Source organism: Gadus macrocephalus, chromosome 16 (genome assembly GCF_031168955.1).
Source record: "Gadus macrocephalus chromosome 16, ASM3116895v1".
NCBI classification, from domain to species: domain Eukaryota; kingdom Metazoa; phylum Chordata; class Actinopteri; order Gadiformes; family Gadidae; genus Gadus; species Gadus macrocephalus.
The window spans coordinates 22,362,153-22,385,879 of record NC_082397.1 but is presented as its reverse complement, the minus strand read 5'-3'; the positions used below and the strand labels follow the sequence as shown (position 1 = coordinate 22,385,879).

The 23,727-nt window shown below is 42.6% G+C and overlaps 1 protein-coding gene across 9 annotated transcripts in view; it reads left to right on the top strand.

Annotated features, from left to right (window-relative positions):
• The first annotated feature begins 3,640 nt into the window (after positions 1-3,640).
• Positions 3,641-23,727, top strand: part of LOC132474384 (uncharacterized) — a 22,600-nt gene continuing 2,513 nt past the window's right edge. Inside the window, exons 1-7 of one of the 9 annotated variants that reach the window (XM_060075043.1) lie at positions 3,685-4,057; positions 4,258-4,360; positions 4,817-4,949; positions 5,533-5,807; positions 5,987-6,049; positions 14,427-14,551; positions 14,673-15,151. In XM_060075043.1, coding sequence (XP_059931026.1) covers positions 5,562-5,807; positions 5,987-6,049; positions 14,427-14,551; positions 14,673-14,880 — 642 coding nt within the window. In that variant the 5' untranslated portion in view covers positions 3,685-4,057; positions 4,258-4,360; positions 4,817-4,949; positions 5,533-5,561 and the 3' untranslated portion in view covers positions 14,881-15,151. Of the gene's footprint in view, positions 4,058-4,257; positions 4,361-4,816; positions 4,950-5,532; positions 5,808-5,986; positions 6,054-14,095; positions 14,187-14,426; positions 14,553-14,672; positions 15,152-23,727 lie in introns of those variants that run through there. The other 8 variants (XM_060075039.1, XM_060075040.1, XM_060075036.1 and 5 more) reach the window with 8 other exon arrangements.

Genomic DNA, 23,727 nt, shown 5'->3' with positions numbered 1-23,727 from the left:
ATTGTCAAGAAATATAGGATATACAGTATATATATATATATAATCTACCACTACTTGCTTGTGAGTAATTACAATGTATGTATAATGTAATTATATAGCATTTATGGTCGCGACGGAAAGCTGCGTTTCGGCTGAGGCCTAAAAAAAAATGTTGTTTGGTTCCGGTTTCCGACCGACCCTGTCAATTCATGTGCGACCCAAATTATTTTATGAGCTTTATAAAAAAAAAATATATATATATATATATATATATTTTTGATGCAAACTATAATTACGTTTTGGTACAGCACCTCTTCATTCTGTACAAGGATGAGCGAATTTTCTCGTTTTTAAATGAAAACAACCTACCTATCACAAACAACCGACCTCAACTGACAACCAACAGGAACCAAACTTTTTTTTTTTTTAGGCCTGAGCGACTGGCCTTAATTTCTCTCTGTGATGTATTTAAAAAAGAGACTAGATTAAAACAAAAAAAGGCTCAAAACATGCCACTGTATATGTAATGGTTCTACAATATATGAAGGTGTCACGTAATGAATGAAACTACGGAAAAAATTTCACGATACTCTACATGCACCTGTGAGATGCACCTGCAGTCAGTCGCCGGCCGAAATTGACGTTTTAAACGTTATTTCTATTTAAATGTTGTTGTTTTTTAAAGATACATCTGTATTATGAATCTGACTGACTGGCTAGCTAACCTTTCTCGCAATTTTAAGGTTTCCCAAAGAGAAGCAGTTGAGGAGACAGTGGGAAGTGGCTGTGAAAAGGGAAGACTTTTCTGCCAATGAGAGGTCAATGCTCTGTAGCCAGCACTTTCAGCCGGAGGATTTTGACCGGACAGGCCAAAATGTCAGGCTCAGGGATGGAACTAAACCATCTGTGTTCAGTTTCCCAACACATCTCAAAAGAGTAAGTGCATCACTAAGCTTGCTGAAAATGGTTTTATTGTGTGTGTGTGTGTTCATTTGGAATGATTGAGAATGAGATACACCTGTTCAAGTATTTTGTTCTTCTGTTTTAGAAAGTGGCAGCCAGGACTACACAAGCCTCAAGGAAGGCTGAAGCGAGCCTTGTAATTGACTGTACTTTACAATCATTACAAGTCACTGAACCTTCACCTACCTACCTTGTGAGTATTTACACTAGCTATGCCCCAAAACAGCAGTGAGCATCATGGCATCATAAACATTACTCACTACTGTTTTGTCCTTTTTTACTAGGAACACACTTATGCATTGCCTCCATCTCCCACTCTTCTCAAGACTAGACTCAATGAAGCCCTGGCTAGGGTGGAGAGTCTTGAGAAAGAGATGAGGAACTCAAAGGCCCGAGAGTGGAGGGCGAAGAAAACAGTGCGTTGTCTTCTGGAGGACCTCAGGGGGAAGAACCTCATAAATGAAGAGCTGCAAGAGAGGCTTGACTTATACTCAGGTAACATTGAAATTAAACTTTGAATGTCATGTATATCTTAGGGCTGTAACCATCTTTCCCACTCCTGGCTAATAGTTTCAGCTTTTGTACTGTATATCAGAAATGATCACCCTGTACCACACTGCTGACTTGTTGATGTTTTGTGAGCACTCACGCATTTCTCTAGGTATCTTAAGTTTCCTACTGGACTCATCAAAACTTTGGACTTTGTTATTGTAAGAAATATTGTGTTGCAAAAACACTTTGTGTCTTACCCTTAGCGTTACCCTAACCTTAACCCCAGTAACATTTCTTCATCACAAACTACAAGTTACGCAAAATGGCATACAAACATCCAGTCCAATATGAAAGAAAAATGCTAGCTTCATTAAGGAATCAAACCCCTTATCCCCGCGTTAATGAGTTGTTCTCTGACCACTAACCCATCAGGTCTTAGTACATGCGATTCAAGAGTTAACCACTTGACAATCTTTAAACTTCGGTTGCCTAGAAATTGTAAAGACAGTGATGTGTGTACATTGTGTGAGTATCCGTCACTCGCGATGTGTGTGCAGTCCAAAATGAAAGAAAAAACCTTGCATCACTAGGGAATCGAACCACCAATCATCAGTTGGTCGTTGGTAACTGTAAACAAAGAGATCGCATTTTGTTTAACTGCTAACTAACAAACGGGTTTATGCGTTCACTGAACAAAGATTATGGAAATAAAAGACCACTTTTCCATCAGAAAAATCATCAGAACCGTTATTACCAACCCATAGACACTAAAAGCCAAAACCTTTCTCACATGCACACCCATCGCGAGTGACGGCTATGCGCACACATGCACACCATGCATGCACATCCATAGCGAGTGACGTAGGACGTAAAGTCCCGCCCAGGTCGAAGTGGCGTCGATTTAGAGAGTCCCCTCCGGTACAGGCATGGTGATCTCTCTGCTCCACTTGACCACTTTTTTCCATGGGGAGGATGAAAGCATCGAAAGAGGTGACACCGATGTACGCATATCGGGCATCAAGTGTGAATAAGTGTGAATGACCCTCACAGTCGAACCTCCTGATACACAAATGAGGAGAAAAGACGGGTACAAATTTCAGGGTTCATTAATTCAGTTCATTAATAATAGACAACAAATTAAGTTGGGAACCTCACATAAATGATATTAAAGCCAAAATATCGACATCAATAGCAATACTGAATAAAACCAAAAATCAAACCTCTCTGTACACGTTGTAGTGCTCCTTCATACTTAATAATTAATAATAATTCATACTTTATTGTCATTGTGCAAACTTGTACAATGAAATTGGGGGTGGTGCTCACTACCCATAGTGCAAAATAAAACAGTGCAAAAATACAAACACAAACAACAGCAATAGGCACAATAAATATAAATATGCAGTCATAACATATAAGTGTATTTTTTTTAAATAAATAAATATGGTAGAGGATTTCACATGTCCATTGGGGGGGGGGGGGGGGGGGGGGGGGGGGTCAGGCGTTAAGTAGACGAATTGCCCAGGGGTAGAAGGTATTCCTCAGCCTGTTTGTCCGGCTCCCAAGGGACCTTGGGAGGGACTTCCTTACATTACCTACTGTGTGGAGATATGGGGATACAAAACGTATACACATCCAATCTTCATCCTGAAAAAAAGAGCAATACGAATTATACAGAAAACCAACAAATCCATTATTTATTCAATTAAGAACCAAAAAAAAATCTATATTTGCTTTATTATAAAACTATTCAAATAAGTTCAAAGCAAATAATCCCCAATTGCCTCATAGCATACAGGAGTTGTTCCAATTTAATCGTAAATTAAGATTAGGAGGAACCTGTTTATTCAACAAACCACCAATAAGAACGATTGTAAAACTTCAATGTATTACAACAAATGTATTATTACATCCTATTTACCACTACATCAAAACTAAAAAAAACTCGTTTAAACTAGTTTTAACTTACGAACAATGGACACTGCTTGATTCAAACTGAATATTTATTTTCTATAAATAATGAAATTAAAAAATTAGAGGGGGTAGGACAGGAAAAGTTGTCAACTTTTTCCTCTCCCTTTTGAACATGAACTGTATTATTTTAGTTGTGTATTTCTTCGGATCCTGAGGATCCTATTCGTTTGTTTTTATTTATTTTATTGCTCATTATTTTGTTTGTATATACATAAAAAAAGGGGGGGAAAAAATACAGGAAAAGATTACCTCCCCCCTCTCTGCTTTGCCCGCCCAGAGAATGTGTCCCGACCGCCCATTATAAAATGAGCTACGACCATACGAGCGCCGCATTGTTTTTTCCTGGAGAGACGTCATGCCTTGCAAACGAGCGAAGCATGGCAGTTGCTCAGTGTTTGGATGTACAAATGAACACAAAAGTCTATTTTTAGTTCCTTCATCCGAGCCTCTGAAGAACCAGTGGGTTAATTATAGTTTCTCTGGAAATGTGCCGACACAACTTCCCAAAGTGTTATATGTCTGCGCCAGACATTTCACCGACAACTGTTTCCTTAACTTGGGCCAATACAGAGCTGGACTTGCTGAACGTCTGAAAATTAAATCTGGTTCAGTACCAACTCTCCTTTGCTCAACTACAAACCTTGGACAAGTAAGTAACTAATGCTATATCATTGTGTTGCTTTACTGTATATGGTTACCTAGCTTGTTACCCGTCAACTGTGGCTGTAGCATTAGCTCTACAGCTAACAGCCCAGTTACTGACGCTAATGTAAAGGTAGATGGCATCAGGTATGTGTGTGAATAATACACGTACTGTAACGCGAGTGTTGTACACTTCTTTGTTATTAGGATAACCGTTCTGCTCTTGGTGTTCGGTTAGAGTGTGCAACTCTGCAAACCAGGGTGATCCGATGAGAATTGGCACAATTCGAAGCGTTTTACAGCAAAGCGGGTACAGGCGTACAGGCACTGATCTATACTGCTTGGACACCAAGGGAATGTCCCGAATCTTTAAGAATGTCTGGTCACCCTACTACAAACGAGTTCAACTGTCCTTTACAAGCTACGTGACCGCAGTAGTTCAAGCGTTTTACTGAATAGATAATTATGGCCTGATAACTCTTCCCCACTCATGTTTTCCCATTCACACCATATTTAAATCAATGGGTTATTAGCATATTTCTGCAGAAGTTGATGTAATTATAATGAGATGAACTGAGATGATGTGGTGAACATTTAAGATGTGTTAAAGATAAAATATGTAATATCATTTGATATCATGGATCTAATTTTAAGAATTAGGCTAATGTTATTCACAATCATCATGCTTATCTTCTTACAACTTGCACCTAGAATATATACAAAGTAATAAATTGAGTACTAATTTCACCTTGTGGTCTCTACACAGGCCAGTACATCAAGCACTTGCATTCAGCTGCTTCTCTCAAGGAATGTTGCCTGCCAGACAGACCACCTCGAAACACATACTGTAGGCACACGGCTATCCTTAAAGACTTTACTTCCCCACTTTAGAAGTAAAGGTATGTACTTTTCCACCTTGAATACCTTTTTACTTAAGATGAAGTAGATTCTAGGAACCATAGATTATAGGCTGATGCTAGATTCTACCTGCACTAAAACGCCTGGTCCTCTTTGGAAAAGCATCATGACCAGCTAAAACATGAGGCAAACTTGGGAGTTGCATTTCAAAGATGGATTCAGTCAAGAGCCCAGAAGGGTTTCAAGGCTGGTCCACATGAGCTGGTTTATCATTCTCAAACACTAATCAATTCAAAATGTATGAATGTTAGCTGATCAGCTAACAGGGAAGGACACGTTGTTGCTTGTTATGGTCAAAATAGAAAAATTGCGCTTGACTCGCATGTAATGTTGTGCTCGGATCATTTTGCGCTGGCGTTCGTTCAGTGTCCTCAAACTGGTCACCCGCCTGAGCTTTGAGTCTAGGGAGGAGGGTGCTGGAGAAGACATCATTTTAAACCCTCTTTGTCAATGTTGCATACAATGAAATAGTTAATTTGATGTGTAATAATGAACACTTCCTCCTTTAATGCAAACACTGTATCAAAACAATTACTTTCTGTCTTTCTTTTTCTCCCTCTGCAGAAGACTGCGATGACTTTGGAGATCGCAGCATGCATTGCGCCGCCATCTCAGAGAGTCTGCGTGTGGACGCCTCCCATATGTCCTGTCACAACGGGGAGCTGAGGATCCTGAGCGTCTATGGTAAAGGGGAGGGCCCACTGGCGGTGGACGGCCATAACACCCTCTTTACCGCATCAGAAGTGGAGGCCCTGAACTCGCTGTCTGCGGACCACAGCGTGGCCACGAGCCTGGACCGCGGCGATCGGTTGGTCCGCCGCGAGGAGCCGAGTGTGCAGGTTGGAAATCATCTTCTCATTCAGCATCCAAAAGAGATACTTCCTCTGTTATAACTCTAGCACACACCCATAGAAAGCACACACCTTTATGATTAAATGTGTCGTTAGTGGGGATTTAAAACTATTCGGTGCAAATTAAAGAAAATGTATTTTGTGTGTTTCCTTCTTTATGTGGAAAGCAGCAGACCCCAGACATCATTTCCATCAAGGTTGAAGAGGATATTGGTAGAGGCATGTCCGCTGTAGGTTAGTAATACCTATTGCACCTTTACAAGAAAACAACATTGATCAAATGAGACTGTACTCGATACTACCTGGCTAAAAGCCTGGTCCTTTTTTGAAAAGCATCATGACCAGCGCCTTTCTAAAACACGAGGACTATTTATATAGTTTATAGTAGAATGATTAACATCTTCTTCATGGCAGACGGCTATCAGGAATGCTGAGATCAGCTCTGATTCCCAATATAACTACAGTATTGGTAAAACACTAGGGATGCACCGATTGTGAAATTCTGGGCCAATACCGATACGATACCGTTTAAAATAATAATTTGGCCGATACCGATGTTTTTTTTTAGTTTTTATTTATTCCCCCTTTTGTGCCAGGGAAACAAACCCTAACCCCCAACACACCCACGCAGACACGCACCTCGTATACACGCACACACAATGACACAGGTAGAGGCTTTTATGATTTGTAAGACAATCAATCTGTTTATTTCAACAACTGCGCCATCAACATTCAACATCAAAATTATTTCAACGTGGGCTTAGGCAGATGGGCCTACATGCGCCGAATTCACACGGTATGTCTTTTTACAATTTATTTGTTACCAGCATTCGTAGTGTTGATCAGCTGAGAAATATTAGTCAGCCAAAGACGTTGACGTCGCTTAGCAAACGAGGACGCTTGCGGAGTGATACGATAGAAAAAAAAAAGGAAAATGTGGGCCGTGTGGGAGTATTTGGAGAAAGAACAGCGATATTCAGTTTGTAAGACAGGTTCCAGTGACCTTTCAGGAGGAGGAAGCATTAAACATGTAAACATCGGCCACTGCCATCGGCTCTGGGGGGGGTTGTTGTTGCATTGTCCTGCGTACTACGGTGACGGTTTCGGCCCGCCCTGGCGATTGCTCCCGCGCCCCCTACCTTCTCCGTTCGTTTCGTATTATTTAATTGACTAATTAAGGGCGCCACCAGAGGGCGCCCCCAACGCATTTGTCGCCCTAGGCGGTCGCCTAGCTCGCCTATGCCGAGCGCCGGTGTAAGTACCATATTGGCTCGGCTACCAGATCGGCTCGGGGTCCGTCGTCTGCTGATTACGTCACACAATACGCTATCTACAGCAATAAGGTCTTTTATGGCTTAAATTAAAGAGCCTGTAATGATCTTTCATTTTGAACATAGACCATTCCCAACCTATCTGTATGGATAGTTTTCTTCTAAAAACAAAACATCCCTCGGAATCATCTTGGCTGTTAAGATAAGCCGTCCGTGTTGCCAGATTCGGCACATTTTCAGCCTGATTTGGCTACTTTGAATCACGTTAGGCTGAAAAAACGGGAACATGCCCAATCTGGCAACACAAACCGAAACTAGACAGACCTACTCGCGCTCACACATGTGCTCGCTGTGGTTGCTATGACGACAGCCAGAGCTACAGCACAAAACAGCCAATCACAACTGTCCCTTAGCAGCCAATCACAATGTAGCCTACGCCCATTCAAGCGTACAGCCAATGATATTGTGTAACGTAATCAGCAGACGACGGACCCCGAGCCGATCTGGTAGCCGAGCCAATATGGCACTTACACCGGCTAAGATGCAAGCGTTAATAATAATAATAAGAATAATAATAATAATACATTTAATTTAGAGGCGCCTTTCAAGACACCCAAGGTCACCTTACAGAGCATATAGTCATCATTCAAAACTATGTAAAACAGACTAGGAATAAAAGGAAAACAGAGGTTAAACATGAAGAATAATAATAATTAATAACACTCAAAGACGCCTAAAGTGAAGGGGGGACCTCACTAACCACCACCAATATGTAGCACCCACTTGGGTGATGCACGGCAGCCAATCGGTGCCAGAACGCTCACTACACACCAGCTTGAGGTGAAGAGTTCGGGATGAGGTGGAGAGTGAGGGAAAAGAACATATTTAAACACTATCGACCATATTTAAACACCGTCGATCACATTTAAACAATATCGACCACATGTAAACACTATCGACCACATTTAAACACTATCGACCATATTTAAACACTATGGACCACATGTAAACACTATCGACCACATGTAAACACTATCGCCCACATGTAAACACTATCGCCCACATGTAAACACTATCGCCCACATGTAAACACTATCGCCCACATTTAAACACTATGGACCACATTTAAACACTATGGACCACATGTAAACCGTATCGACCACATTTAAACATGTAAACCCTATCGACCACAATTAAACACTATCGACCACAATTAAACACTATCGACCACAATTAAACACTATCGACCACAATTAAACACTATCGACCACAATTAAACATGTAAACACTATCGACCACATTTAAACACTATCGACCACATCCAAACACCATCGCCCACACCTACACACTATCGACCACATTTAAACACTATCGACCACATGTAAACACTAGCGACCACACTCAAACACTATCGACCACATTTAAACATGTAAACCCTATCAACCACATATGTCCTGTGTGTTCTGCTCCGGCTCCTTCCAGGACACCTGGATGGCGCCGGGCGACAACGCCTGGGCCCGCACCATTGTGGGGGCCCCGGGGAGCCCGTCGGCCCACAGCACTGTGAGGCGGGCGCTGGCCTGCGTGGAGCCGGCGCTGTTCTCGGCGATGCGCTGGTAGATGGCGTCGTCGTCCTGGCTGATGCCATAGATGGTCAGCGTGCTGAGGACCGCCGGATGTGCAGCACGTAGCCGATGATGTCCTGTGTGTTCTGCTCCGGCTCCTTCCAGGACACCTGGATGGCGCCGGGCGACAACGCCTGGGCCCGCACCATTGTGGGGGCCCCGGGGAGCCCGTCGGCCCACAGCACGGTGAGGCGGGCGCTGGCCTGCGTGGAGCCGGCGCTGGCCTGCGTGGAGCCGGCGCTGTTCTCGGCGATGCGCTGGTAGATGGCGTCGTCGTCCTGGCTGATGCCGTGGATGGTCAGCGTGCTGAGGACCGCCGCGTTACTGTAACGTTCACACCAAAAGCTATAAAAGATGAGAAATCGCCGAATAGCTCAAAACGCAACGCTGTCCAAAATATTTACAGCTCATATCGCTCTTGCGATTTTGCTTTTCCATTTAAAGGAGCCACGCTTTTTGCCTGCACGCTCGTAGTTGAGGCAAGTGCTGCTGCTGTTGCCGAGCCACAAAAACACAAGATAGTCATAAGAATAATTACCATAAATACATGAAACACTGAATAACTAATTAATGGAGTGATTGCTTATTTGCTAGATTATAGCTTAGTTGATCGCTATCGTCTGTCTGTCTGTCTGTCTGTCTGTCTGTCTGTCTGTCTGTCTGTGTCTGTTGTTTATTATGGAAAAAATCTGCTCAACGGGAGCATTTGTGCCAGGCAGACACGGCAAACTGACCAATTAGAAATAGATTTTTGTGCGGTATCTCCCTGCTTCTGAAATGCGCGCACATCTCCACCCACCGCTCGTCCGCTGGTTTCCATCAGCATTCCACTGTGCGACCATCCCTGTTGCGTAATGCGGATTGTGTATGCCCGCATACATTGAAGTCATATGCTGGATGCTTTATTCTTTCTGTGTTTTTTAGTTAATGATCGGGCTATAATAAAACCACGTTGGCTATGCAATCGTGAACAAATACGATGCCCTGCAATAGCCGCAATTATTTTCTCATGCACCATGATGAAGGGACAAATGTGTTGTAGGAACTAGGAACTAAAGTTCTCGCGTATGTTTACTGGGACCCACGCCGGCGAGCGACATCTACATTCCGATTGGCTGGCGGTCATTTACAGCCGAAACGCTACTAGGTCATTTGCATAGAGTTGAGCTGTTTTCAACTCTCATTTACAGCTTTAAAGCTATCGCTCAAGCGTTATATCGCTCCAATCGCTTTATCGCTCATGTCTAATAGAAAGTGAAGGGGCGTTTATCGCTCAAAACGCTTTATAGCTTTTGGTGTGAACGCACAGTTACAGCTTTTGGTGTGAACCCAGAGTTAAAAAGCGGTCGTTGACGGGCTGACTGATCCATATAGCCCAGCGATCCCAAAGACGACAGCGATCCCACGAAGGCTTAGCTCTTTTATTTACCAAATAATGTGGTAGCGCCCACATAAGCTACATTTTTCTCAAGCGTTTCTGAAGTTCCAGCAAAGCGGAGCTTTTTGCTGCACATGCTCAAGCGCAAGGGCAATGGAGTGCTTTGACATGGGACAACGGGACGCTTTGATTGAACCTCTATTGTTGAAATTTTTGCTTTAAGTTTCCTTTCATCATGATAAACGCTTTCCAGCTTTTTATTCGCATTCTGTTTTTAATAATTGTCTGTTTGATTAACTTATTTTTAGGACACTTCGGACAGCACAATATTTGAGAGCTTGATCATGGGAAGATACAGGCAGAGAAGTTACCAATCATACATTCAAAGAGATGATGGGTGAACATTAGGGATGGGTCAGAATATTAGATTATTCATTCCTGAGGGTCAAAATCGATTTTTAACATTTGGGCCGTTAAAATCTTTTCCCATTCCAATATAAAGATTTTCACAAGCCATAACTTTGTTTCCCTGGTAACGCCTGAGGGTTTGACTAATACCTGGAACAATCATTACCATCCCGTAAGGTTCTTATGCAACGGAAACATCGTTCACTCCTCCAGTAAATAGGACGGACCTTAGCTACGACTTGGCAATGGGAGGTATTCTAGTCCGCTCAGCTATGAGCCAGAGAGCTAACGTTATGCATTGTACATATTTATAGTTCAAAATTCGTCCCAGCCTTTATACAACAGATACTCTAGGGTCTATAGCATATAACCGCGTTGTCTGATTACAGTTTAAATCATTTTTCACAATTTACCAGCTCTCGTTTTGAAGACTGAATCACCGCGCCATTAGTTTCAATGGGATTCGGGACGGTCTATACTTTCAACATAAAGTGTACATATTTATAATTTGAAATTCGTCCCAGCCTTTATACCAAAGATACTATAGGGCCTATAGCAATAAACCGCGTTTTCAGATTACAGTTTAATGCATTTTTCACAACAGACAATTTGACTGGAACTACTTGGCAGGTGTTTTTTTTTTTTTTGCGTTTAAGATATTAAGGGATTTCTTGCCGATGGTCCATGGCTGCCTTTGTGAATGTCGACACGCATCGAATAATCGATTATTCGTTCATACCACCCACTGATAATTAGAAAAATTTGAGTTATTCACATCGCTAGTGTACATGACTCTTATAGGAAACTTTTACATTGTGGCTAAACACAAAGGTCAGGGGGAGTTTAGCATTGGCCAGAGGAGAGACCAAGTTCAATTGCAATACACTATGGGTGAAGTGGACTTGGCTGCAAGATAGTTAAAGGAATCTATACGCAACATAGTTAAAGGAATCTATTTACACAACAAAGAAGTCAGTTGATAGGCCTCAGTATCAGACTTGGTGGCTACAGTTGCATTGCAAATGCAAACAGACTTGTAACCTTTCAATAAGAGGGCGGGAAGTATCTCTAGGTTCAAGGAGAATGAAGACATTCCTTTCAATTGACTAATTATATAAACATTTATAATGATTAGGCTTATTACAAATTGCCTGCAAAGTTCACTTGTGGAGTAGACTGCAGTATATTGACTTATTGCTGTCTTTCTAAGGCCATTATTTTCTAGTTCATACCTTGGATTATATCACAATAGGCAATAATGGTTGAAGATTATCCACTAAAAAGGTCACTGGTTAAATGTATTGATCGGAGATGTTTGAGTCAGTTTATGGTCCTCCCTCTAGAATGCATTATTATTCTAATCAGATTCCTATTGTTCACCCTTCACTCCTTGTTTGTCTCAAGAAAGTTAAGCAAAAAGAAGATTCATTTATCATGTTAAGTTCAAGTGTCAAAGACATCAGAAAGATTTTTTTAATGTTAAATCAAACCTTTGACACATTGCTTCAAGGGATAATATCATTCACATCAACATTATCCAGATTACATGGACACTTAAAGGAGCCATATTATGGTGTTTCCCAACAAGTAAACATACTATATGAGTTCCAGAAAACATGTTTTTGAAGATGTTTGCTGGAAATCGCTTTTAGGAAAAAAAAACTTGCCTACCGCTATTGCCCTCTGTCTCAATCCCTTCAGAATGCGCAGTTTCTGGTGTCTGTAGCTTTTAAATGCAAATAAGCTGCTGCCCATTGACCAATGAGCTGTCCGAGTGAACCACAGCATGGAGAAGTATTTGTTGCCGTTTGCGGACCCTTTAATAGGTCCATGTTGAGGACTCCTGGAGCTCTATATCTATATAATATAATAATATATAATATAGGTATTTATATAATATATCTAATATCATGGCCAAAAGCTATGTGTGCCTCGGAAGATATTATGAATCATAAGGGCTGCGTCTGACGTCTCTGGTAGGGGAGAGCCGGGTCGATTGAAACAGCGATTTACTCGAAAACCACGCAAGGCTTTCACGTCAAAATTCGTCACTACGTTCAGCACGCAAGACTGATCAACCCTGGGAAATGTCGTGTAATGACGTCACACCGTTCAAATGTTATCCCGCAAACCTGTTTTCGAGAGCTGCAAGTAAAATCCTTCCTGCGGTAGTTTTTTTGTAAAAAGTAGTTGTATTTTTTGTTTCATGCCATAATATTACTATACAACAGATGAATTAGAACTTAAACCTGTGATAAAGTGTGCAATGTCAGAGTTTTGTAGTTTAGAGGTAAAAAAGGTTTAAGTGTCAGTACTCGTTGTCGGGACGATTGAAACACTTGTTTCAATCCTCACCCTAGTTACTAGGGTGAGGAAGCCCCGAGTGTGGAGGTCTTGTGGACCATCCAGGGCAGTGGGATCTCGGTGTGAGGCCGAAATGGTTCACCTTGTCTCACTTGGGGGAGAAGAGAATAGCCCTGAGTTTGGGGTCTTTATTTCATGCAAGTATTATGTCTTGTCGTAAACAATGGCAGAAGTACTGAGAAAAGCATAAAAGCGAAATTTCACGGAGGTTGAAGTGGAGACACTTGTGGGTGAGATGGAGGCCCGAAAAGTAGTTTTGTTCGGCGGTCACAGGATTGGGATCGCCAACAACAAAAAGCAGAGTGAGTGGCAACATGTTACTGCAGCAGTGAACTCTGTCAGTAGCAAGGAGCGCAGTCCCAGAATTAAAAAAGAAGTGGTCTGACATAAAGTTACATATTTTTATGTAGCCTACCAATAAATCGTTATGGTCCCTAAAGACCCTCTCCCTCCGAATCTTGTCATTTGCATGGTCCGCCAGAAGTGCCATATAGGTGCAGCATTACCACGGCGCTCACCTCTGCATTTATAGGGTTACGGTAATAAGACTGACCGAGAACACCTTGGATAATCAGTTTGTAATCACCCACGTAAAATGTTCTTGAACATAACCCCTTTTTAATGCCTGATTTGTCATGAAAAGCATCAAGAGTAACGGACAACGATTGTGATGAGTGTGGCTTCCTTTTCCACACTTGGGATTTAATTGACATTTGATTATGTGTTTACAGTGTCACATAAAAATATTATGTTATTGACACATGTTGGACAGATGCTTTATTCCATGCAGTCGCGCCGTCAGTGGACAGTATGGAGTGACGGGATTAAATGTAGAGAATTTTTTTTTATTTCTATTCAAGGAGATGTTTCTGGAGTTATAACTGAGAAATAACGCAGTTGACTTAAATTATTCTGATTGCATAGATTTAACGCATGATACGGGTTGAAATTAAATTTATGAAGGGGCGATGATAAAACATAATAGTTCTTCTCACTCTACAATTCTTCGGTCTGACCACCACATCTGTGTCACCAATTCTCCTTTTCCTCTAAACTATGCGTACGCATGGGTCAGAGTTTGCTTAGGGCTGCGCACATTTTCCCGTCAAGTTGGTTTTTTATAGATCACACCCTTGGCGTGGAAAGTCACGTACGCCAATTTCAGCCCCGTTTTGTGCGTACGTAACGGTTATAAATGACCCCTGGCCTTTTAACCCCTCCGCGTTTGAGGAAAAGGACTTCGCCAGAGCCTATTCCACAGACCGTCCTCCTCCCCAGGCTTCGGGTGACGTGGTCAGCGCTTCTCCAGGTGACACTTCAGGTAGGAACAGTTCATCAGAAGCAACAGAGGATTAAACAGAGTTCATAATACATAAATAAATAGTCCCATAAGTCCAAGTTCATAAAAAAAGTCCATAGGTTAGTGGACGGCAGAGAAGCTGCTTGACCACCAGGCTACAACTCTCACATCAGGGTATTTAACAAGGACCAGGAGGGTGGGTTTATAAACATTTTTTTATTTAAAAGTCTTTTTTTTTTTTTTTTTTGTGTACTTTGGCAGGCATGGATGTACCTGAACGAGCTGCCGGGCCTGACCAAGCTGTCCGGCCTGAGGGAGATGCCCTTGAATTCAGCCCGGACATCGTCCGGACCTAGAAAGATAACAAAGAGAAGAGGGAGAAAGAGGCAAGTGGAGTTACTCTTGCATCTCATATCTTGTCTGGCCTTCCTTTGTATACAGTCATGTAGATCTACCACATTTAAAGTAATTCAATTAGCATTAAAATGTCAAATTTAATGCTTTCAGGACAACTGCTATACTTACGGATACCCTGGTGAGGGCTGCTTTAGTGGCGGAAAAGCAGGGAACTCTGAAGCAGCGTCGTCCCGCCAAGCAGCCTCCCTCCTCTCGGGCTCCCAAGAAGAGGCTGTTCTTGCCCGCTCCTGATGCCGCCCCCCTTGCTGGAGTCACCCCTGGTGCCACCTCAGCTGCTCCTCCCACCATCCACCGCTGATGGTGTCAGCCCCACCTTAGCCCTAATTTGTCATGTTCCGGATGCAGTAGAGTTCACCACTATCGCTGCCTCTACTTCTCCAACTTATTTAGGCCTATCCAACGAGGACGTCAGCTGCCTCGTGTGATGCAAGCTCTTCAGCGCCTCGATGCCTGGGGAAGAGTGGGTCCAGTGTGTTTTTTGCTACAAGTGGTCGCATGAGGCTTGCACCGACGGGAGTACACACTACCTGTGTCACCTGTGTTACAAAGAATAAAAATATTTAGCCTACTATACTGTCCATGTGTCTTCACTAGTTTGCAGTGGAAATACTGTAAATAGAGGCCTACAGCACAATTCACTTAACATTATAGACTGATTAACTAACTAACTATTAGGCCTGGGTTAGGCTATGAGTGGGAGCTGGGCTATTAAATATTTTGCAGGGTAGGCCTACTTTTCGTCCATCCTTCTACACCCTTGCTCTTGGTCACGACACATGGCTTGCCGATTTATCCTTTTCTCCAGCCATTACCATCCATCAGCTAGAGTGTCAAAGTTCTGCTTATTATGAATTCAACATAATGTTCATGTAAATGTGCAGACTATTATACAATATTTATCAGATAAAATAAGTTTAGCCACTTACCTGTCCACAGAGACTCCGGATGCTTCTGTGCACCGGGCTGAGCGCATCGAAAATAAATTAACCTTGTGCGGTGCTTGGATACATTTCAGCTGTAACAGGTCTCGTGATATCCTGTTGACCTGGTAGTTTTTGTTTAAAATAAATAAAAAGATGTTCAACTGTGTATCCCTAAACATGACTTAGGACAGGGAAATAAGTCAATTTAATGCAAATTTAGTCGTCCAAACGAAGAAAGGTGAGTTTTAATCGAAATGTGCATCTTTACAATTACGCACGGACCAAAAATATATCTTGACCTATTTATATTATGCGGAATTATGTGAAATTTTTAGCAATGACGAGTACACTAGTATGTTGTCTGGTATGTTGCATAAAAGCAAGAGTAAGGACAATAGTTTCTTTTTAAAATATGCCGTTTCATTCGTCCCGCATGTGTGTTTCAAATGTCCCGACTAGGCGGGGCGTTTCAAACAAATGTCAACTAACGTTCAAAGTTAAAAAACAGCTCGATCATCCAACATATGTATCAAATTTCACTTCTAACTAAGAGAACACACCTGTGAGTTGTTGATCACAAAATTATTTATATACGTAACGTCATCTTTGAAAAAGACGTTTAACTGAAAGTGTTTCAATCGACCCGGCTCTCCCCTACAACCTTCCACAACGAGAAAAGACTCGTAGTGGAGGTTATCTCGGCCATGGTTGAGAAGAATTGGGGGAAAGGAACTTTGGCCATGGCTCTCTGAAGTCCATATTGAACCGCGATATGGAGGAGAAAGGGATTGTACTCCGGGAGCTGGACTGCTGCTGAGCTCCCCCCCGCCGGAGCTGCTCGTCCGCTGGTCCACAAAATCTGAGCTATGCTCTGATTGGAGGGGGTTGGGGAAGTTTGAGGTAATATTCAAATGTGCCCTTCCTACGTAGGAGGGGGCGCCAAAACTGACTCGCTCGTTAGTTAACTGTAGGCAGGTTTCAGAAATGCATATTTCACTCAAATCACATAGAGACTTTTTTAAAAGTTTGTATGAGTGCACCAGAGACCCAAAACAACAACCCAAATCCCAGGAAAAGTTGTTTTCATAATTTGTCCCCTTAAAGTACAGGCTATTTTAGTTGTACTGTCATGAGATAGATGTCAATTATGAAGATTATGTCAGTTCCTTCTACTGACATTTAGGCCACTTTTAGGTAGGCCTAAATGTCAACTAGCCAGCCTTTTGGTTTCTGCTGTAATTAGTCAGGACTAGCTACAATATTTCATGATTTCGTTTGAATTGGACTTGGATGTTTTCACATGAGGAGCTCTTTTCCGAAACGCGCTAAACGGCACATTTAAAAAAATTGTTGTTCATGCTATTTTGCTGCGTACTGAACCTATTCACTGCTCCATCAACATTTAATGCCAAATCGCTATATTTCCTTGTTTCAAATATACTGCAAGATGCAGTTTTTTGACCAAAAACGCGTCAAGCGCCAAACCTTTTTTTAGCCTAAATGCAATTTATCCACCTCACGTGTGAGGGCAGTGGGACAACGTCATGGGCACTGGGATAGTTGCGTGTGAGGCCGAAAGGGTTCACCTTGTCGGACTAGGCCATATCCCATCCTACGCCATATGGTCCCGCTGCCCTGGAGGGTCCACCAGACCTCCAGACTGGGGGCCACTCACTGCTTACCCTAGTCACTAGGGTAAGGAAGCCCCGAGTGTGGAGGTCTTGTGGACCATCCAGGGCAGTGGGATCTCGGTGTGAGGCCGAAATGGTTCACCTTGTCTCACTAGGGGGAGAAGAGAATAGCCCTGAGTTTGGGGTCTTTATTTCATGCATTTGCATTTATTTGATTTATATTCATTTATGGTATGACATGAGTCCCTGTATCAACCCAATACGTTATCACGGCCAATAACGTAATAACTGCCAAAGAAGCACGACTCCTTCGAAGCGTCTGCGTGGTCACGGAGTTGGATACATGCTAAAACGGAAACTAAAAAAATACATACTAAAACGGAAACCTAAAAGTTACATAAACATCCAAATTGACTCTTTGCTCCATTAATGCATCCTGTTGAGGGGGGTATGAGGGTGGAGGGGCATGTGTTGAAAGATGCAATATTAACGCAATATTAGTACATATTAATATATAATAATGCAGTATTAATAATGTGCATTTTACACGTTATGTCACATTGCTCATTTAAATATATTGAGGTGAGTTCCCATTGGTAACCTTTGAAACACACACAGTCGTATGAAAATGTGTCACAGGTCCCCTCAAGAGTCTTCTACCTGACGGGGTCCCCAGCAGTCGGTAAAATGTCAGGTCAGTCTTTTGAGGGTTAGACTCAAGATTTCAGGTGATGGCTGTTTTAACAGCTGCACATGGTGTGTGGATCAGTTTCTGCCTTGTATGTAGAACACTCAGAAAGGGTGGTTCCCACCAGGCTACATTTTGTCATGTGTCCCCACATAGTAGAAAAAAACAGGTATGTGTTTGTGTGTGTGAGTCCCACTGTAGACACCACCATAGACATGTCTCGTTGTTGGGTCCTCTGCCTTTTTCTGAAGTTCAAAGTGTGCCTAATTTTTTGCTTCTTTATTTAATTGTACATTATCTGGGTCTGGCAGGCAGGCCAAGTAAAGAACCGTAATAGTATTGTACATGTTGTCAATGCAACAGGCTTGCAAGAGGCCAGGGTGTAACAACAACCCAATATGTAATAAAATAATAAAAATAAACCCATAGCTATAATGTGGAAACCAAGGTCGATAATGTAAAAAAATTCCGAGGGCTTTATCTAATAACATTTTGACTATAACATAACAATGTATCACATATTGGTTCACCTAGTACGATATGAAGCAAGCATAATCATTTTGTCCTTACGTTATGAAGCAAGCATAATATTTTTCTCCTAATAGTATGAGCATTTGATTACATTATTAAATGAATCTATTTATGGGTTACAGGGGTAATTATTCAATGGAAAGTGTAGTATACTATGCATGCAAATCAATTATTCAATAGCTTTTACTGTTATTCAGGGCTCAAAGTGCATTGACATTTATAAAATGCATGTCAACTACTATTGGTTAGTTGAAAATAATAATAACAAACAGCTTCTTCTGTAACTGAAAATTGTGTTCATTTACAGAAGCACCTTATTGAAATATACTGTAGTGTAACAACAGCTAAGGAAGCAACCTACCTAACTATAGTGAAATATACTAAGTGTAACAACATCTAAGGCAGCCAGCAACCTACTTTACTATAGTATAGTAACCCTAACTATAGTGAACTGAGTGTAACAACAGCTAAGGAAGCAATCTACCTAACTATAAGTTAGTAACCTTAACCCTAACCCTAACTATAGTGAAATAAAAAAAGTGCAACAACAGCTAACCCCTCATGGCAGGGGCGTAGCCAGGATATTATTACTGTGGTGGCCAGCTGGGGCCAGTCTTATATTTGGGGTGGCACTTGATTGTCGACCGGGGGGACGACGACGACGACTTGATTGTCGGCCGGGGGGGAACCCATACATATTTTTCGATCTCAGGTCCCAGGGAGCGTGACGTCACATACGAATTGGTGACCTTGGGTGTCTTGAAAGGCGCCTCTAAATGAAATGTATTATTATTATTATTATTATTACATACGAGACATGCAGTCATTCTCATTGTGTTTTCTCTACAGCCTTTAACTGAACAATTGCACAATAAACGGTCAAACTTATAATTATCATTTAAATCCATAAACAACATAAGTGTTATCCAGGACATAAAGAGTGGGACCAGAAAATAATTAGGCCCATTCATATTTCACGATCTCAGAGGTTCCATGGGGGTCTACCGGAAGGGGCGGACTTACGAGCTCTATAGCGGGCCATAGTAGGATTCGTAATTACCATGGACCTGTTGGTAAATACCTAAAGAAAGGAGAGTGGTGCTCAATGGCGCAGGGCAACATCAAGGAGAGATTTCCTTCCGCATCATGGAAGCATCCACGCCCTAGTGCATGACATGCAGGATGCAGAAATATTCTCGGTGTCGAGCATTATTAGCATTGTAGCATCTTAAGTGAGAGGGCTGTCTACACATCCCTCGCCGACTTTAAGTGATTAAAGTCAACACAGTGCCTAAAAACCATCAACGTCATTCATGTTAAGTAAAAGGAAAAACCTCGGACACGAGAAGTTAACGGAGCCGTGCACTGAGCCCTCTCGGATGCCCACTATGACTCCTTTCAGCTGCCCAACCCTCCTTCTCCTGCAAAAAATAAATAAATCAAATAGCTAATAAAACGCTTGAGGTGGCGTTTTGAAAAGAGAAAACATACATTTTATTAGTACATGGTATAAAGATAATTTTGAGCCTTTGATTGATGTCTACACATTTTTTGCGGGGACACATTCCTGTTCCCCACTTGTATTGGAGTGAACAGAGGTATCTACTTCTGGGCCCCTTGAATCGAGGGACCCGTCCACAGCTGCAATACCAGGCTTGGCCGCTGAGCACTGGTGGATTGCGGAAGTATGCACTGCTCCTGGGGGCTTGAAGTATGCACATGGACCTATAGTATGCACTGCTCCTGGGGGCTTGAAGTATGCACATTGTTAGATTTAAGTTTATTTCTAAACTGTTCGGACAGACTCTGCGTTGTGTATTTTCAGTCGTAGTAGTAATTCTTGAAGTCGAAATCAAAGCAGCTTGACAGGTTGGATTAGAGGGTTGAATAGATGGTTTATTCCAGGATGTAATACAGCGAGATACAGATTTAGGTTGAATAATCTATAGTGGACCCGGTGGTCGACGACTTGTTCCTTGGCTGTCAAACCCTCTTCTCGTCGAACCAAAGGGTTGGGGCGAGTATTATACAAAAAGGGGATATATGAATAACACGAAAACAGACGCACTCTCAGCATTGATAAGGTATCTGGCCCTGGCTATGTCCCGGAGGACCAGGTCGGTTCAACCTTGTTGAGACATAACAATGGCAGAATGTTGAGGAACACCTTGTATCAGTAAGAGAGGCCCTGGCCTGTTCCTAGACTAGAAATGTGAACAAAAGAGAGACACTAAAATACACCAATATTCTACATTCCTCCCTCTTGATCATACTAAACGTAGTTTAAAGATCACCCAAAAAATGAGAATTCAGTGTATCTACTGGTAAACCATTAACAATGAACTAAATCAATGAAAGAAAGCATAAAAGGCAATAGACAAGTAAATTCAAATCATACACAAGTAAACCAGGTGTAGGCCACTATAATAAAGAAAATAACAAACTCATTAGGTTACTCATGATTAAACCAAAACATAAAAAATTTAAAGAATCAAGAAAGTCAACTGTCCAGACACCTCCCTCTGCTTGGCACAACAACATCACAGACAATACTGCATGACTCAGTTGGTTTTGAGTAGCAGTTGCAACAGAGTTCTTTTCCAGTTGATGGCCACCGCAGGTGTGATGGGGGATGAGGATGAAAGTTCGTAGTAGGGCGTCAGGACAAACACAGACACAGTTCAGTTCAAGGACTCATCCCAAGGACTCAACAAGTGTCCGTGTCTCCTGGATCTCCCAGGTACGATGAAACATGAAACAAAGAAAAAGTGCAGTATCAGTCATGGGGGAGGCATTGTCACAGCCTCCAACAGTAATAATAATCAACTATGGTTTGTAATTGTCTTAATGATTCGATAAACAATGAAAAATTATCATACAAAAATAAATCGCTTGATTCGAAAATGGTTATATCAGTAATCAGTAATCAGTCATCATAGTTCTCAATAAACCTTGTGTGAATGAATGAATGAGTGAACCTTTGTTCAAAAATAAAACAACAACAAATGTTCTAAAGCTGAGCAGTTGTGTAAAGAAGGAACCAACATGAATTCTCACTTAGATAGGCGGTGACAAAATCCTAGCATCTTTCGAAGACTAACCTCTCGTGAAAATAAAGGAATGAAAATAACAAACACTCAAACACTCCCTACTCTTCACCCCGTATCAGTTAGTTTGCGTGCCAAATCTAACGAGTGTCATTCCAAGTTGGTGTTATTGTTGGTTTCCGACACTGAATCGCATATGCGGCTGAGTTCTTCAGCACTCTGCGCCTGTAATTTCTTCCATAGTTCCTTCATTTTGTCTGAGCGGTTTTCTTCCCCTACTCTCTCGTTGGAGCGGTCACGGTACATCTTTCGAGGGGCTTTACATTCTCTTTGCCAGTGTCCATTTTGTCCGCAGTTGTGGCATGGTCGAGGTTCTCTCTGTCTGACTGACTGGGGGAATCGTTCTCTATCCCTGTTGGACTGGGGGAATCTTTCTCGTTCCCTGGCCATTGCCTTCTTCTCGTCAGCCAGGAATCGAATCCTGACTTCTTCATCTCGATCCACCTTTTCTCCGAACTCCTTGATCTCTGCCATTGTGCAGCTACGGTTGTCCCAGCTGGGAAGCCTTGTCTTTACTCCCCTTCGGATCTCCGGCAGTACCTGCTGGAGATACATGGTCTTCAAAGGCAAGTCCTGTGACTGGTCGATGTTGTCCATATCATATTCAGTTTGGCCTGAGTGCAGCAAATAACATTTGAAGAAGCGCTCGTTGAACTGGTCCAGACCCTCGTCTTCCTTCTGCAAACAACGTGTGATTGTTGTCCAGTTGACTTGTGCCCTGGAGTGCTTTTGGATCCACGCCTTTATGGCCTCCCATCCCTTCTCTGGTCTCATGCCGTCTTCTCCTATGGCATCTTCCACATCGTATCGAATCTGGGTGCGCTCAGTGCTGCTCAGGTGTTTGAACAATATTGCAAGGCCATCATAGGGGTGGAGTTCGTACAGAAGCATCAGTTGTTTCAATTTCATCCATGGCTGTAGGCCTGCTCTCCTTGGGTGGTCCATTTCCGCACTCCATTTTTCGATGTCCTTCGGGCTGGAGGGTTCATAGAGGATTGTGCGTCCCTCAGTGCTTTCTATCTTCTTCAAGGGCCTGAGGTTAACTATTTCGTCTTTCTCATCAACCTTCTTCATACAGGCAAAGCTCACTGCCCTCTTGTGGGCAGACTTGCGAAGACGCTCTCCCTCTCTGTCTTCTCCTTCAATCTCCTCTCCCTCATCTGTGGTCTTGATGTGTGGTGTGGTTGCACCTCCCATCGCGCTGCAGTGTGGTTGTATGTTGTCATCAGATCCTCCATTGAGTGATTCATTCTTAGTCACTGCTCCAGGCCTCACCGCGGGGGATTGTTGTGTTGGGGGGTTCGGATGTTGAAATTGTTGTGGGAGGGAGGAATGTGTTGGGACAGGGGAGAATTGGGGAAATTGTTGTGAAACACACAGAGTGTGTTGAACAGGGGGAAATTGCTGTGGGGAAAATTGTTGTGGAACACACAGAGTGTGTTGAACAGGGGGAAATTGCTGTGGGGAAAATTGTTGTGGGATCTGGATCGCATCATGATTAGCATAGTCAGGTGGGGCAGATGGATTTCCCTTCCGTGACACGTGGGGGGTACTGCAGATGACCGGGTACTCGCCTATAAAGCTGTTGACGTCTGAGAGAACACTGTGTCTTGACTCCTGTAAACCACCAGATGGCGTCGATGGCTGCATCGGGAAGATGTATTCCCCTTCTGGGCCACACGATGGCAGTGTGGGGTACATGCGACCATAGACTCCCAAGGTTCCTCCTCCGTTGCCTTGGTCACCTCCCCTTGGGGGCCCTGAGTCGAGGGGGCGGGCCGCTATCACTCCTTGTCTGACAAGCGTCGTGTGTAGGTCTGTCAACTTCCTCTGCTCTCTCTCCCGAGTCATTTCATCCTTTAACAAACGATTTTCATGGACAAGCAGTTTGATTTGCTCTCCTTTTTTCTCCAGAGCATCTTCATAGTGAGCAGTTGTCTTTTCCAATTCATCTCTCTTTTTGTTGCTGACATGCTTGATAAAGTAGCGCTTACACTGAGACAATAGTGACAACCCGATTGGTTCATTTCGTCTAGTCTTCTTGACCCAGTCTTTGAAAACCATCCAGATCGATTCCTTTGGCCAGCGTTTAGTTTGGGGGTCAGTCGTTATCGCATATGTTATGCGAAGTTTTTCTTCGGTTCCTTGCAAATCATGTCTGTCATTGAAGAATCTAGACAGAGTCTCGCTAATTGAATAAATATCAATCTCTCTAACCTCCACTTCAAAAGAATCTTGTTCAATTGGTTCGGATGCATTGGGACT